Raw genomic sequence first — 16,812 nt, 5'->3', positions numbered from 1 at the left:
GCTCTGGGTTTTAGTCTGAACTTTCAAGGAGCTGTCCAAGGTGTTCTCTGTCCCACTGCCATGAGAGTCACCAGCCTCCATTGCTCCTGCCAGTGCTTCTGTCTCCTTTCCCCGCCCCCGCTCCCCCATGGCATCTATTCAGATCTCTTTCCCCCAGTGGGGCTCTGATACCTCTGAATACCAGTCAGCTGGGGGGGAGACTGCCGTTGCGCTCCTGCTTTATGGGCTTCCCATAGGCATCAGGATGGCTGCTGTGGGGAAAGAGGATGCTGCCCAAAACAGACCTTTAGTCTTATCTGCTGGGCCTTTTGACCTTATTTATTCAACTGTTTGTTTTCTGAATTCTCCCTTTCTCTGCTCAAAGGAATTGTTTTCATTCAGGCACAGGCAAGACCCCATGGGCTACTGTCACCGAAGCAACAGCCGGCATCACCAGAGGATGCAGTACTGAAGGGCCTCTGCATTCTTGGGGGCATTTACCTGCTCTTCCTCATTGAGAATCTCATGGGAACACTCAAGCAAATTCAGGCCAAAAAGGTAAGAGACGAAGGAGGGGATTGCTCCCAGCCAGGCAAAGGTCTGGGCAATTCTATGAGCTGACCAGGAGATTTCAGCAAGTGCTTTCCCTCCCCCTCCATCAAGGTAGGAAAGCTTCCCTTCAGCTTTCCTACCCTCCTAGGCAGAAATCCCACATCTGTCTGCATGGCTCAGTGAAAGGATCCCCAAACACCATGCAACTTAAGCTGTATCCATCCAAACAGAAGCTTCTCTTGTAATTGGTGCAGAAGAGAGGAGAAAGAAAGAGCTGGCATAGTGTGCCCATTGGGTGTGTGGTTTATATTACAGGCCTTCTTTTGGATTGAGGCTCCCACCCATGTGTAGTCTGTGAGTCCCACATCACTTGCTCTTTGGAGGAGCAGTAACCAGCACATAATTGGCAAAAGTCTCCATCTGGTTTGTTGGTGTCAGGTGTGCTGAATCTCCATGATGGATATTAAAAACCCAACACAACTTTTCCAGAGAATGGCATGTTTTGTGCACAGCCTGGTACCACCACTAGAGGGAGACAGAACACGTCCTCTCTGAGACACAGCCCTGCTATACCACAAACACCATTAGAGGGAGACAAAATTCCATAGCATCACTAGGGTGGGTTCCCATGTCAACCTCAACTTTGCACTGCTTAGTAATCCATTTTGGTTTCCTTCTGCAGAAGGGCACAATTGGAAAGCTCCCTGATCAATCTTCTGCTGAGGTGGATGAGACTAATGCTGCTGGTTCAAGGACATCTCAGGGTGAGTCATAGTCTGATTGCTTTCCGTTCTTATTAGTATCCGGGCTTTCTTCTGCTCTCTGTCTTACTGTGAAAGGTTTTGTGTTTTAGCTAAACTGATGCTTCAGGGGCATGTTGCAAGGACAATATGGAATACCTTTGCGATCCATCTTTGGAACGGGTGGAAAAATGAAATCTAGCTTAAATGCAGTTTTGCCAGAGCAGGTGATGGCAGAAAACATGTTTCACAAGTCCATCTGGATGAGCTAGGAATTATTTTGGAATACATGTCACGGTTCCTGTAGGTCAGTGGTAGAGCACCTGCTTTACACGCATTACACATGGGGGCCTCTCTGTGGCCTTGTGGGGCTGCTGATGGTCAGGGTATATAGCTAGTGCTAGAGCTATATAGCTAGAGATAGGCTTGTGCTCTTACTCAATATAAAGGGGGCTTCACGTTGCCTAGCAACCTCCATGCCCTTTTATCTCAAGCTAAGCAAAACAACTCTCTTGGCCAAGATCTAGGCTGCGGTGCTGCAGTAACCAAGCTGTCTGTCAGTCCCCATCTGCACTAGACATTTAAAGCAGTATCATACCACTTTAAACAGTCATGAGTTCCCCCCAGAGAATCCTAGGAGCTGTAGTTTCTGAAGGGTGCTGAGAGTTGTTAGGAGACCCCATATTCTCCTCACATATCTACCATTCCCAGCATGGTTTAACAGTCAATCCTTCTCAGGTAACTGCGAATGTGAGGAGAACTAGAGTCTCCTAACAACTCTCAGCAGCCTTCGGAAACTACTGTTCCCAGGATTTTTTGAGGTGCAGTCATGGCTGTTTAAAATGGTTTAAATACTGCTTTAAATGTCTAGTGCAGGCAGGGCCTATGCCTTGCATGTTTGCTCTGAATTTGAGAATGGGTTACACGTACCAGTGATTTTATGCCATGGCAGGGTTGGGAAAGTTGATCTGATCTTTCTCTACTTGGTTTGGGTGCCAGGTGCTGAATCTCAGAGTTTGACAGTGCCAGAAGGAGAAGCTGACAATCTCTATGGCGAAGTCCAGGATTGCTCTGTCCAAATCCGCAGCTTGGAAGAGTGTGGGGCAAGCTCAGAGAGGCATGCAGAAGAGGTCCATCACCGTGGTCATTCCCACAAGCCAGCTGCCACCCTCAGCGCTGGAATAGCAGACATAGCATGGATGGTTATTCTAGGAGATGGGATACACAATTTCACAGATGGACTGGCCATCGGTAAGGGATTTTTAACCAGGGCTGGGTTTATTCTTGCACCAAAAGAAACAAAATAATAATGGTGGGGCACAATCCTGACTGGTTGAGTGGTGTGGGGCCTGGGGTCTCACCCCCTCTGAAGGAGTGGGTTTGTTGTCTGGGGGTTTTCCTAGTTCCATTGCTTCACTTGAGGCACAGGTTGCCTCAGTGGCACAGACTGCCTTTCGTCAGCATAGGCTGGTGCCCAACTATGATCCTATGTGGACAGGGATAACCTGGCTACAGTAATCTATGCTCTGATAACCTCAAGGTTGGATTATTGCAATGCGCTTTATGTGGGTCTGCCTTTGAAATAAAGTTTGAAAGTTTCAGTTAGTGCAGAATACGGCTGCTCGATTGTTCATGGGTTCAAGGTAAATGGCTCATATAACATCAGTTTTGTTCCAATTACACTGGCTGCCTATATGCTTCCAAGCCCAAATCAAAGTGCTGGTTTGGACCTATAAGGCTCTTTGTGGCCCAGAACCCCAATATCTTCTGGAATGTCTCTCCCGATATGAACCTGCCTGGACCCTTAGATTTTCTTCAGGTCCTTCTCCAGGTCCCTCCTCTGAGGGAGGCTTGGAGGATGGTGACAAGGGAGAGGTCCTTTTCAGTTGTGGCTCCTGTTTATGGAATACTCTTCTCAGCGAGGTCCATCTGGTGCCTTCATTGACATATTTCCGGTGCAGGTAAAGACTTATCTTTTTTCCCAGGCATTTGATAGACTGAGATGATGTTGTTCTGTTATTAGTGTGCTGTCAAGCTTCCTGTGGCTGTTATGGGCGTTATTTGTTCTGTTTTTTATGGTATTAAGTACTTATATTTATGTTTTCAAATGTGTTGCAAGTCGCTTGGAGGCCTTTGGGTCTAGATGATGATGGTGATAATGTAGAAGTTAGGCTGGAAGTGGAAAATGATTTTCAAGAGATTTGAAAGTTGAGTGAGGCATTATTTCCATTTATGTATTTATTAGAATTTATAAACCACTTAATCAAAAAACCCCAAGCAGTGCACGTAGAACAATTTAAAACAATTATCACTATACAAATAAAATCAACAAAAATTGGTATACGTAACTTGTTTACATGTCTGGTCAGGCTTGCTGAAACAAAACAGGTTTTAGCAGGCATCTGAACGGCACAATGAGGATGCCTGTCAGCTTCCTTCTCCTTAGCCTCAGTGTTGCCCTCGTAGGACTCAGCAGAGGGGAGGATGGGGATAAAACTGGAATGAGTTGGCTCTGCCTGTCATTGGCTCTGGCTCCAGCTACAGTTTGGGCTCCCTGACTTCCGTCCCACCAGTCCCAATGGGCACCACTAGCCGCCACTGGTTCTTTCCAGCCTTCAGTGCCAGGAGGACCTGCACTAAGCCTGTCACAGAATCACAGAGCTATCCTAAAGTGAGATACTTCCCACTTAAATACCAGATTATCCCACCTAATCTTAAACACCGAGTGAAGTCAAACCAGTTCAGGTGACTTGAGTCAATCCACCTGGAGGGAGAGAGACCCCCTCTTCTTTAGGTACCTTTGTAATCTGTGTTCTTTTCTCCTAGGAACTGCTTTCTCTGATGGAATCTCTAGTGGTTTAAGCACTACGGTGGCTGTATTTTGTCATGAATTGCCTCATGAACTTGGTAAGCAAAAGATTTTTTTAAAAAATCAGTCTCCACCAGCACTAGCAGGTGAACAAAACCCAGCTGCATTCTACTAGCTTTTTTGACCAGTGTTGTTTTTTCTCTCTTTGATTTTACTCTTTAATATTTCAGAGATGTTGGGATGGGCTTTGTTTTTGTGTTTGTATCTAATTCACACACCACGAGTACAAATCTCCGCTCTCATGGCCTGCCTGTGGGCTTTCGAAAAGGTATCTGTTTGACCACTGTAGGAAACAGGTTGATCGATTAGATGAACTGTTAGCCTGACACAGTAACAGACGTTTTCTTGGGGTTTTATGTTTCTGATGATTAAAGCATAATATTAATTAATAATATTATTCTCCCATCCAAAAGTGTTCAAAGGAGACCCCCACCCCCACCCCCATGCTAGTACCAGCATAAATGTGGTTGGAGCTACTGCTTCTCAGTTGCCCCCATGCCAATCTGGGTATGTACGTTCCACCCACATGGTCTTTCCTGATGCTGTGCTTATAGATTATGCCACAGACTTCCCAAGAGATTAGCCTGTTGCTTCTGTGTTATGTAAAGGCACTATCAGTAGGGTCCACATGCATAGAAGTCTTGACAAGTACCTCAGCCAGAAATGAAACATTTAACTGTGACAGGTCCATGATCACATTCACACAATACATTTATCCTGCTGTGATTCTGCTTTAAACAGTCAAAGGCTTCCCCCAAAGAATCCTGGGAAGTGTAGTTTGTTAAGGGTGCTGAGAGTTGTTATTGGTTGATGGACTGCCTTCAAGTCGATTCTGACTTATGGCGACCCTATGAATAGGGTTTTCATGGTAAGCGGTATTCAGAGGCGGTTTACCATTGCCTTCCTTTGAGGCTGAGAGGCAGTGACTGGCCCAAGGTCACCCAGGGACCTTCATGGCTGTGTGGGGATTTGAACCCTGGTCTCCCAGGTCATAGTCCAACACTTTAACCACTATGCTTGTTAAGTGACCCCCTATTCCCCTCATAGAGCTACAATTCCCAGTTTTCTGGGAAGAGAGGCTGACTGTTAAACCACTCAGACAATTGTAGCACTGTAAGGATAGGAGTCTCCTAACAGCTCTCAGCACCCTTGACAAACTTCACTTCCCAGGATTCTTTGGGGGAAGACATGACTATTTCAGGTGGAATAATAGTGGGATAAATGTATGGTGTGAATGTGGCCCATGTCTAAAGTTGGAGACATTGGTTTTGAGGAAGGGGTGCAGTGGTTCTTGTGCTTCCTCCAGGCCCTCTGTAAAGATGTGGCCATTGCCCCCTTAACTCCCTCTCTCTTTGGCAGGGGATTGTGCTGTCCTGCTGCAAGCCGGCATGCCACTCCGGCGGGTTCTCCTTTTCAACCTGTTCTCTGCTTTCCTGGCTTACTGGGGCACAGTGGTAGGGACGATCATCAGCCGGAACACTTTGCAAGTCACACCTTGGATTTTTGCCATTACAGCTGGCATTTTCCTGTATGTGGCCCTGGTGGACATGGTAAGAACAGCCACCTCTTTGCAGGCTTCTCCTGTAAGCATGGCCTGAATGCTTGAGTCTTTGGGTCCACATGGTTTAATTATTTCTTATTTGTTTGTTATGTATGTTCTCCACCCTTCCTCTGATGAATTGCTTTTTATACTCTCAACAACCTTGTAAGGTTGGTTAAGCTGATAGGATGTGTCCCCATGCCACCCACTGAGCAGGGCCTTGAAGCTGGGTTTCCCATATCTTACAGCCGCTCTGGTGTAGTCCAACATAGTCCTTGTTGAATAGTCATGCTTGCCTGTATGCATACACCCACAAAGAAGACACAACACAGAAATAACAATAGGATTACCTTTTAAGTCCATGTTCCGTGTCCCAAATCAGTGCACTCTTATAATTTTTATCAGAACAAAGTGTAGTTATACTAGGGTTGCCAACTCTTGAAATAATAATAAATATGATTATCTAGGTAGCACCCCAGGCTGGAGTTCAGAGATTTCTGGTGGTTCTGAGGCTATGGTCAAGTAGGGCAAACCTCTCTATTCACCTTGGGTATATAGCAATGCTAGGGAGTCTGTGGCCCTCCAAATGTTGCTGCATTGCACCTCCTATCGTCTCTTACTATTTGCCATGTTGGATGGGGCTGATGGGAGCTGGGAGTTCAACCACATCCAGAGGGTCACAGGTTTTCCATCCGTGATATACAGCTTTTCAAAAATTAGCTTATGAGAAAAGAATCCACACGCCCACATTTTCTGGTAACAAGCCAGACAGTATGACAGGCAAAGCTGGTATTGCTGATGAATCAACCCTTAAATTACTCTATAAGTAGTCCTATTACTGGGAAGAGAGCTTCGATTACTAGTTTCCTCTTTATTGAGATTTCACAATAAAATTAAGTCCCCCTTGCAACAGGCACTAATTATGTGGCATCAGTAATTCATTAGACATGCCCAGCTGCACTGATTAGAGGGGCAGAAGCAACAAGGAGGAATCTTTTACCTAAAGTTGCAAGGAGTCTCTGGACCGATAACAGGGAAGGGTAGAGCTGTTGCTTCAGACAGACACCTACAACCTGCGTTTTGGGGCTAGTTGCCTTCCATTTCCTCAAGGGCTACAGTAAACCCTGCAAATCTAAATGGAGTCAGCCTGCTTGGGGTGCATTGCAGATGGCCCAGTTCAGTTTTAATTTAGGGTGCATCCGTCTGGACCAAGTACCACCCCTTTCTGCCTCCTGGAAAGCAAGCTCCAGGAAAAAGCAATGGTGCATGTCAAAAACCCCATGCATGTGCTGCTTGGGGGAAGGCATTCCTGCTACAAGAACAATATTTGTTGATGAGCTTTTTACACAACATAGCTTTGACACTATTTGCATTACCACCTGATTGAAGGAGCCACTTCTTCAAACACCACCTTACATGTGATAGTGCCCTAAGGGCAATAGTCTGGAGACCTCTGTTCCTGATATGCTCAAGGACCCCGGTAACCAAAGGGTGTGATGCAATTAAGAGGTGATTTCACAGCAGTAGTTGTTTGTCTCTTCAAGGAGAAGCATCTTGCTGCCTTAAGTACAAGCTGTTTTATGGCAGCTGCCAAGGACATTAACAGCCTGTATTTTTGTTTTTTTCTCTAGCTGCCTGAAATGCTGGAGAGGAGTTCTAGCAGGGGCAGGAAAGGCTCCCTCGCCCACTTCCTGCTCCACAACTTGGGTTTCCTTAGTGGAGGAGCCCTCATGCTCTGCATTGCTCTCTTTGAAGGACAGATCAGTTTCCACATGGACGGGTAGCCCTCTTAAGTGTGAAACTCCAGAGTACAAGATGGAAGGAAGTCTGTGGCCCACTTCAACTATGACAGCACGCTTCTTATAGTTTCAAGAGAGGCTACAGAATTGCACAATATTCCTGTCTGAGGGAGGTGAGGAAAGAACTCAATAGGAAAGACCAGAAGCAAAGCTGCTTACTGCCTGTCCCCCGTGTTCTCATATGTATATTGTGGTGGCAAAACTAAGGACATCAACGTGTCTCACCCAGTCTCAGTGGTTTTGATAAAAAGAAACAAGGTGCTGCTTATGAGTCACTGAAATCAACATGTTGAAAACTGTTTTTATTTCCTAAAGTACACTACTTTGCTCAAGAGACTGGGCCTATTCCATACATGCCACCTCAGAAGGCAATGCAAGGGGGAAATTATTTAAGAGACTGCAGCTTACTTTAGGTAGCATGTGATACACGATGGGGACTTTTAGGAATTGCAAGGTTTTCCAACAAATGTTTCTTGTAAGCCAGGGATACGGAACATACAGATGAGGGACTACAAGTCTGATTATCACTGACCCTTGGCCATGCTGGCTGGGCCCAGTGGGACTAGGGGAGTCCACCATCACCTGGATGCCACAGGGTCCTCATCCCTGCTGTAAGCTATCAATATCCTGCAGCATTCATGTGTATTTAACTGACAGCTAGGATTAAAAAGGCATCTGACTACCCAAAGCCTCTGTGGTGAAATTTCAGGCATGGTAGCAGTGGTCCACATTGGTTGTGGTAGCTTCTCATTACAAGGAGGCCTGTTCCTCTTAGTCATGAGGTGTGGGGAGAAGGTGTGTGTGTATGTGTGTGTGAGAGAGAACATGACAAGGCCCTGGAGAACAAAGCTCTCCCTCATCCTGGCCTCAAGTATCTGAAAAACTGCAAGAGCAAATTGCTTGAAATGCAAAAACAGCAGCAAATGATCCAACTTGTAGTATCTTCTGCAAAAGTGCTCATGGGCTCCTATCTAGAAGGAAGCCTAAAAGATCCTAAATAATAGAATGGCTTCCTGATGGAGGATGCCAGCATTGTTTCCTCTAACTCATCCAAGCCCCCCCATCCCTACTTGAGAACCAAGGCCATATATGCCACTAACTTAAATTTTTAACAGGGGCCTTATTTTTGAATTGAGCAAGAGCTGAAAGCCAATGCATTGGTTCTCCGCCCTGACCCAGCCCAAGACCCAGGCAAAGATCTCAACTTCCATCCTCCCCAGCGTGAAGAGTAAAAGGGCCATCACTGGTCCAAGTTTTTCTCTTGCATACCGCAGCTCCTTATTAGTTATCTGCACAAAGCACCTGCGTGAATAAGGAGAGACCACCTTTACAGGGCATCTACAACTGTTCACATTGAGGCTGGGAACACCTCACATGGCATCAGAAAGTGTAGCTGTGTTGCATAATAAGGGCAAGGCCATGTTGCTATTCACCCCTGGGAATGATTGTATCTTAGCTGATGTGGGAGAAAGCAGCTAACGTCCAAAAAGGGAGATGGGCACCCAGCTGGGAACATCTACTTTAGAAAAGGACAAACTCTGCTAGAGGAGAGCAAACGGAGAATGAGGGTCTAATTTTTTTTTAATTCTTTTGTTAATATGGGGATCCATGTAAACATTCCCTCCCTAGCAGCAGTCTGAAGTGATAGGGCCCAGGAACAAATACATCATAGAGACACCAATTGTGCTGCTTAGCAGTTCTTATTCTGCAGAAACAGGAGACTAAGATACCCATGAGTGAAGATTCAGAAAAGAGGAAAATGTTAGTGGGTCACAGTTCCATGCTTAATTTTAAGGACATACCTCAACCTTTTTGTGAAAGGGAGAAATCAGTACAGAACTTAAGCAGAGGAGAGGGAGGGAAAGCTCTACTGTGCTCACAGAAGTTGCATTTGTGCAATGATTTAGTCAACTACAACCCGAAGCTCGATCTCAAACTCCCCAGATTAAAGATGAGTTGCTCATCTTTCTGGACCTCAAAGTCCTAGTCTATAAAATAGAAATGGGGAAGGGCAGTGCTCCCCTGCCTCACTAAGCAGACCAAGATGAAGGACGCCTTCAGGGGAAAGGGGAGCACTTTGTAAGCAATAAAGATAGGTAAATGGTTTGTAAGCACCCACTTGAGCCAGATTATAGAATTAGATTATTTAAAAAAAGGATGTGGTATCAAACTTCCACCCCGTTCCCCAGTACTTCCATCATTTCCTTCTTTTCCCTCATATCTGGAGGCAGAAAAAAATGAAGGCAGAGCCAGATAGAAGCAACAGCATTTTAATAAACATAATTGATTCAAAGCCACAATATGAATAACAGGACCTGGTCGCAGCATACATTGTAGAAAATAGATCAAGTCTGAATGCTTTGTTTTTTAATGTAGCTTTTAAGTTCTTGGTTGACCCCTCCCCCCTTGACCGACCCCCCCAAAAGGTGATGCAGAAATTCTGAAAATGCATATATAACATTGGAGACAAAAAAGGTAATCAGTCACTGGGCTCACAGAAGGGGGGCTTATACAAGGTGGCTTCCACACTGTGCAGGGGTGGGTGGAAAAAGGGATGGATGGCTTGTGGTAGCTCTCTGTTTTCTTTACTGTTCTCTAATATATATTTATATAGATCTTTGAATATAACTTTATTTCATGGAACAACCAGGCAGGAGAAAATGTTATTGGTGGGTTTGACAAGTGTGCGTTTCCTTCTAAGAACAGAACGTGGTTTATTGGTTTTGACAGAGAGGCAAGTGCTTCATTTTGTCAAGAGACCCCCTAACAGAGGAAGAACAGGGGTAGGGGAAACCAGTGAGAAAGGGAGATTGCCAACAGAGGTGGCTGCAACTCAAGCCTCTGGGCTATTAGGTGGGATGTAAAAAAAGATTTACACTTTGATTGCACATTGGAACACACAAGGGGGACCAGCCTTCTGCTGCATTGGGGTTGGGACTGGCCTGCTGGGTGTGATGGTGGAATTGGCCTTGGAAGCTCCCACCCCACAATCAACCTCCCCAAGACACCCACTGAGTGACCTTTTCTTTTGTGCTTTAAACCAGTGTTTGAAGGAAGATCATGTGTCTGTAAGCAGGAAGGCAAGCTTCTGAACCGACCTGAATGTGTCTTTTTTTTTTTGCCTCTTCTAAACATTGGTCCAAGATCTTCAATACGAACAAGACAATGGTAGGAAGTTAAGCCTCCCTGCAATGACTGTGGATCAGTAGATGTGGGTGGTAGTGTGGAGGGGGAGCATATCGTAGGCAGGACTTCCATGGCCATTCTCACCCAGAACACCCACTGCAAAACTAATGCTCCCCTCCCCCTTCCAAGCTTGCCTATATATAAACAAAGGCATTTAATTTTTTTTTAAAAAAGTCCTCCTTAGCCAAATAACCCCCAGTTAAGGCCCCTGCCTCAAAGGAGGCAAACATGGCTGCATGCTGGTTTTGATCAGCAGGTTGAAAGCTTAGTGCTCTGAAGGAGAAATCACAAGTCCTCTTCTTCCCCCACCCTACCCAACCCCAAACTACTGAATGCAAAAGACCAGAAACAAAAAAGGTCCATCAAGTATGAGATGTCAGCGATGTATGAGCTAGCTTCCATTCCTCCCTCCCTCTCAAATTTACACTCACTAAGTTATTACAAGAGGAAACAGACCCAATATAGAGCAAAGAATATTTCCTGTGCATATCTCTTGCCCTATTCAGTTCCCTCTCCATCCTGTGCATGGACCCCATGTTTGCCCTTAAGTGTTTAAGGGGAAGAGCAAGGAAGGGTTTTACAGTGCCCAAGTCTGCTCCTTTTTATTGCAAGAGGTAGGTAAGACCACCTGCTCTTCCTCCATCTCCCCCCTAAATTAACTTTTGAAAAGGTGACAAAATTCCACATCAAGACATCCACTTTCCTAAGCAGGCTTCTAAATATACTAGTACTACAGAGCTCTTCTGCACTGGGTGGGGAGATCACAAATACAAATACATGTGGATTCTATTTTAATGAACCAATGACCAAAGAACTTACTATCTGAAGTGGTAAAGTCACCACCAGGTGATTTTTCTTGTTTGGAGTGATGGCTGTTCAGCATGAATGCTCTGACATAAGACAAGAGAGCACAGTTCACTACTTCCTGGAATTCTTTGGAGAGCCAGTCCAGACATTATAGTTGCCATGGGGATAGCCCCATCAAAGCAATATAGCCAAGCAGAGATGGTAAACTGACTACAGGGATTACCAAAATAAAATATGATGTATAGATCAGTGTCACCGTAAAGGGTGTCTGTGTGTGTGAGAGAGCTTTTAAAGAAATTTTACCACCTCAGCTGTTCATCTACCTCTGCTCTTAGGCCACCTACAACTCATTTTATTGAACACGCACACACAGGGTAAAGTGCTTGCACCTGGGGCAGGGAAAATGAGGGGGTGAATTCCCTTCCCCAAGCCCACTCTTTCATATATGTTATCCTAAGTGCTGGTCCCTCTGTATTTGAAATCTCTAAGTCTGTGCTCCAGGATGGGAAAGAAAGCCACCAGGCATCACGGAATATCACAGTCCACTGCCAGTCTGACTGTACTGCCCAGTGCTCATCAAGAGGTACTTCAAACTTGAGACACAAGAGTGTGCAGATTTCACCTGAATGCCATAAAGCACAAAAAAGAAAAAAGAAAAAGGGGAAGGGGAAGAAAGCCTACAAAAGATTTCTCAAGTGGTACCTCTCTCCCTCATATCTAGCTCCCTGAAGAACAGACACAACAACAATGCTCAATTCTTTTACTTAAAAAAGAAAAAAGTAACTGGCCTTAATGAAATTAAAGAAAAGGTTGTGGAGGATGCTGCTCAAGGATTAAAACTTTGCCCAAAATACGCAGATTACACTAACAGAATGCTGAACTAACATCACCTCCGCATATATACTCTTCCCTAAAATTCCTTTGGACCAAAAGGATTTGATGTGAAAGTCAAGCAGTAGAAAATTCATTCCACTCCACAAAAGCCTTCCTCCAACAAGCAGCAGAAGGAACACCGTATTGCCTCCCTCCATTATATAGGTTTCCCTTTGGGGCATAAGGGGCCTCTTGATACTGCGGCCAAAGGGTACTGCGTCCTACACCCTCAACCCTTTCCCCACTCGGTTGTATGCCTTGCCACTGGAGATAATGGCTGGGGAGAGGAGGCAGAATAAGGACTAGAAGCACAATTAGAGGCTCATGCAAACATACTCCATTTAAGTCACCCTTTACTACAAAGACCACCACAAAGTACTGGCTGCAGCTATCTCACACAAATACAAAAAACACAATTAGAGTACCCCTTGAGTGTCACACACCACTTGTGTGTCCAAGTGCAAAGCAATTGGGGGAGGAGACTGTTAAAGGAAAAAAAACACAACTGGAAGAATGAACAAGGTCAAAGATGTAAAGCATATGTAAATAATCAAGGCTTTCAAGAACAAAGCCCTCACTGGGAGTGACATTAGTGCTCATATTGGTTTGATCATAATCCTTCAAAATCTTTCCATTTACAGCTAAAAATGCCCCCAAAATAAGAAAAAACAAAAGCTAAACACACCCAACAGTGCAAGCTACACAACAGGCTACAAACCTTCAACACAGCAACGGATTTCCCTCACCCAACCCTACCCCACGTTTTTATTGCTGCTCCCAAGGAAGAAATTTGTTTGAAGCACAGGTAGTTTTTGAAGAGCCTGCAAGATCAGAGCCAATGAGTATTGCTATAAGACAAGCACACACCCAGCAAAACAGCGGCATGAACACTATCGGAGTGTGTCTGTAATGAACAGAATATAGTGAAAGCAACTCCTGCTGCTCTTCAAAGAATGACCACCACACACTTCAACTCAACAATGTTTGTGGCTTCAGTTGCAGACACAGCATGGCCAAGCAATTAAAGACACAACATGCAGCAGGAATGCGAACAATAACAAAAAAAATTAAAATACCACAGCTCCACCTCAAGAAACCTAAGAAACAAATGCAGTTTACCAAAGGAGTTTATGTAACCAAGACAAATATACATTAAACTCTTGTTGGATTATCATAAATGGAGCCCCAATCCCAGTTCCAAAACAAAGCTACCAAAGCTGACAAAAACAGGAAGTATATCTGATCATTTACCTAAGGACAATGGAACTACAGCAAATTAAGTGTCTCATTGGTATAACATTATTTCCAAACATACAGTGAAGAAACGTATTTATCCTGTTTTCTGGATTACCCTGGTTCTATTTTTTTAAGGAGTTTGAAAATTCTGTATTTCACATTTATTGATTTTAAAACTTGGACCTGTCTTTCCCCAGTCTGGAAGACAAGTGAGCCCAAGACTGTAATCTGGCAACCCAGTTCTCTCCTACAAATGTGAGTGCCAACTGGGATCTTCTGTGGCAGTGTTCTTGTACTACCTTAATGAACAGTGAAAAGTCTCTAAGATTTCCAGTGCTAGATTGCATATCTGCCTCAATGCATTTCCACAAGATATTCAGAACATACATTCTTTTATGTATCAATACTGCCTCTGAGGCCTCAAAGTGATTACAGGATTTAATGTATTTTTGTGGAGGGTAGAGGTGGGAAGGACCGCACAGCCAGAGATGGAAAGAAGGCAACCCCCTTGCTTATAGTTTTCATATCCCTCTGTTAAGTCAATCAGTTGGGCCCTCACCTGGTTTTACTGCCAGGTTCTTACGCTAGTTAAACTGTTACGGATAACTCCTCTGTGCTTAATTACTGCGGCCAGGGGCATTGTGCCAGACATATGCAGAAAAGTAGACCCATGCACACTTTGAAAACAGAAACAGCATCTTCCACATAACCAACTGAAAAACAAATGCTGAGGGCAGAACTGGGCCTCCCACCCAGGACACTGCAAAATGGAACTTCATGACCCAGAACAACCATTAAATCTCGATTTCCTACCAGTCCTTCACAACATGGCTATGTTAGTTGAGCTAGCAGTTATTTATGAAAGAAGCTCACATTTGCTTCTCTTGTTCCTTTCAGAGGTACTCTCAATTAAAGAGCAAGGAAAACACAGTTCTCATTTCCTGTTCTCATCTGAAGCACCACCATTTGAGTAGCAGGACCACTGCATGCATAGGGGGAGAAGTCAATCCTTACACCTGTGTGTGTGGGACACAATTTGCCCAGTGTTGGTTACTATCACCATGTCTGCCTTTAAGTGGAAACAGGGACAGTCAAAATCAAATTACACTGGGACCTGTTGTTCTCAAGTCCTGCCCCTATGTTTTAAGACACCTGCAAATATTAGAACTGCAGACAGATACCAGTAACATAATATTTTATTAAATAATTAATTACAAGCAAATTCATTTGTAATGGGGAAAAGAATGAAAAGAACTGCAACCGAAGAATCCAGCACTATATCCCTTAGCCGAGGGCTGTTCTGAGGGAAGAGGAGGGAGGATTGTTAAACTAAGGGCGAAGAAAGAACAGACCCACTAGACTTGTATCATCCTCCAGGAACAGAAGAGTTTTTGGTATGAAAAAAGGAGGATAAAGACTGAACAAAGGAAAGATCAGAAACTGGCCTGTAGCTATATTTAGTGCAATTTTTAGAATTTTGAATCTATACAACACAACAATGACAAGTCACTGAGAGAAGTAGCTGGGTGGGGAGAAAAGAACCACCTATTGGCTGAGAATTAACATACATGTTAAAACAAATTCCACACAATCTTATTCATCAAATGCAGAAGCAGCCTCACATTTCTGTGTAAAGTTCCTTTAAAATGTGGCAAGAAGGTTCCCCAGGTACTTAAGAAAGGAAATGGCCTGGCTTGAAAGAGCAGCTCCTGACCACTTATAAACCAGCATGACTACATTAATAGGCAAGAACAAAAACGTGTAGCATTCTCCTTCTATTGCCTGCAAAAAAGACTGGCTGAACCTTTGGTTTCCATCAGATCTGCAAAAAGGAAATTCTGCACCCTGCAGCACTTCAGATTTCAGTGTTATCTAAATCCACATGTAAAAACAGCTGAACCTATTAGCAATGATCCCCTAAGCATTACAAGGAACTACACTAATCTGTGTAGACAGATTACACACTAGGGTGGGGTCAAGAAACAGTGGCATTAAGCCTCATCATTCAACATCTTTGAGATGGACCAGGAGGAGGAAGGTACTTCAAACTAAATGTATGGAGAACAGGCGTAATTGCACGGGTTGTGGGAGGAGACGAGAGGGCTGGATTAGGATAGAAGAGAGTTGATATAATGAATTTGTATCTCTCCATTACACCTGAGATGCAATATACTCAGATTGTTACGTTGACTTTAAACATACATACTTCATAAGGCTTTATATCTAAGGATAGCTCACTTTAGGAAGAGAGTGTGGTCAACTTGTATACAAGAGACAAAACTCTTTCTCTCATTCTCTCTGTGTATGCATGCATATCTATCTATCTATGAGACAGCGAGACCCTAATCATTCCTACACCCTTCCAAGTATTCCTTTATGAGAGGGAAGAAGGGAATCAAAACAGTAAGAGCCAAAAGAGAAGAAGAAATGCCAAGCTTCTTTAGGTCCAGTGCTGAAGGAAGAGATGCATCTGCTTTCAGCCTGTGAGGCAGGATGGGTTGGGGTATGCTGGGGAATATGCCCTCATTCTTGAAGAAAGGACCTTCTCTCAGAATGCACCTGCCACCTATCCTTAGAAAAGAGGCCCCACTTGTTTGTTAGCTTTTCCACCACAGAAAGATGGAAGAACAATCTGTCAACATTGTTTTATCACCTTGCAATATGCTTCTTCTTTGTAAGCAACTTGCATGCATGTTAGATGCCTCCAGCGTCTGGAATGATTTACAATAAATAAAGTTTAAAAAATATTTCAACACAATGATCGTTTCTGATTTAAAACAACTTTCCAGTCAACATGCCCAAACCCCTAAAGAATCAGAAACCAATGGGGTGTGAACATGGAAACACCTGAAAGGAAGGGAAGTGGGGAAGAGAAAGAGAAGAAACTTGGCGGAATATCAGAACACTTTTAAATGCATTTTCCTCAGTCATCAGCACAAGCGTTGACAAGCAGCAGCTGTGTACAATACTTACACCAACTGCAGCTCATCCAATCCACAACAGGAAGGTAAAAAAGTATGAGCAGCCATTTTGGGTAAGTACATTCAAGTGGACCAATGAAGAATACAATTCAAAATACTAAACAGTAGGCAGTTAACAACATGGTTGCAATAATGCCCTATTCTTTTTTTTATCTGCAAATGTTTCCTCTCCTTTCCAGTTATCACCACAAGGAAGACCCCCATTTTGAAAGCTACCTCTGATCAAAGATGTCATTGGCTCCTGTCAGTG

At 44.1% G+C, this 16,812-nt stretch overlaps 1 protein-coding gene across 2 annotated transcripts in view; it reads left to right on the top strand.

Annotated features, from left to right (window-relative positions):
- Positions 1-8,161, top strand: part of SLC39A5 (solute carrier family 39 member 5) — a 28,752-nt gene extending 20,591 nt beyond the window's left edge. For both annotated transcript variants that reach the window (XM_061615174.1, XM_061615173.1), the window contains exons 6-11: positions 382-537; positions 1,214-1,295; positions 2,271-2,522; positions 4,098-4,178; positions 5,500-5,690; positions 7,312-8,161. In XM_061615174.1, the coding sequence (XP_061471158.1) occupies positions 382-537; positions 1,214-1,295; positions 2,271-2,522; positions 4,098-4,178; positions 5,500-5,690; positions 7,312-7,464 (915 nt within the window). In that variant the 3' untranslated portion in view covers positions 7,465-8,161. The remainder of the gene's footprint in view (positions 1-381; positions 538-1,213; positions 1,296-2,270; positions 2,523-4,097; positions 4,179-5,499; positions 5,691-7,311) is intronic.
- Positions 8,162-16,812: the final 8,651 nt, after the last annotated feature.

The sequence above is a fragment of the Rhineura floridana genome, chromosome 3, assembly GCF_030035675.1.
Source record: "Rhineura floridana isolate rRhiFlo1 chromosome 3, rRhiFlo1.hap2, whole genome shotgun sequence".
NCBI classification, from domain to species: domain Eukaryota; kingdom Metazoa; phylum Chordata; class Lepidosauria; order Squamata; family Rhineuridae; genus Rhineura; species Rhineura floridana.
This window is presented reverse-complemented; position numbering and strand designations above follow the sequence as displayed.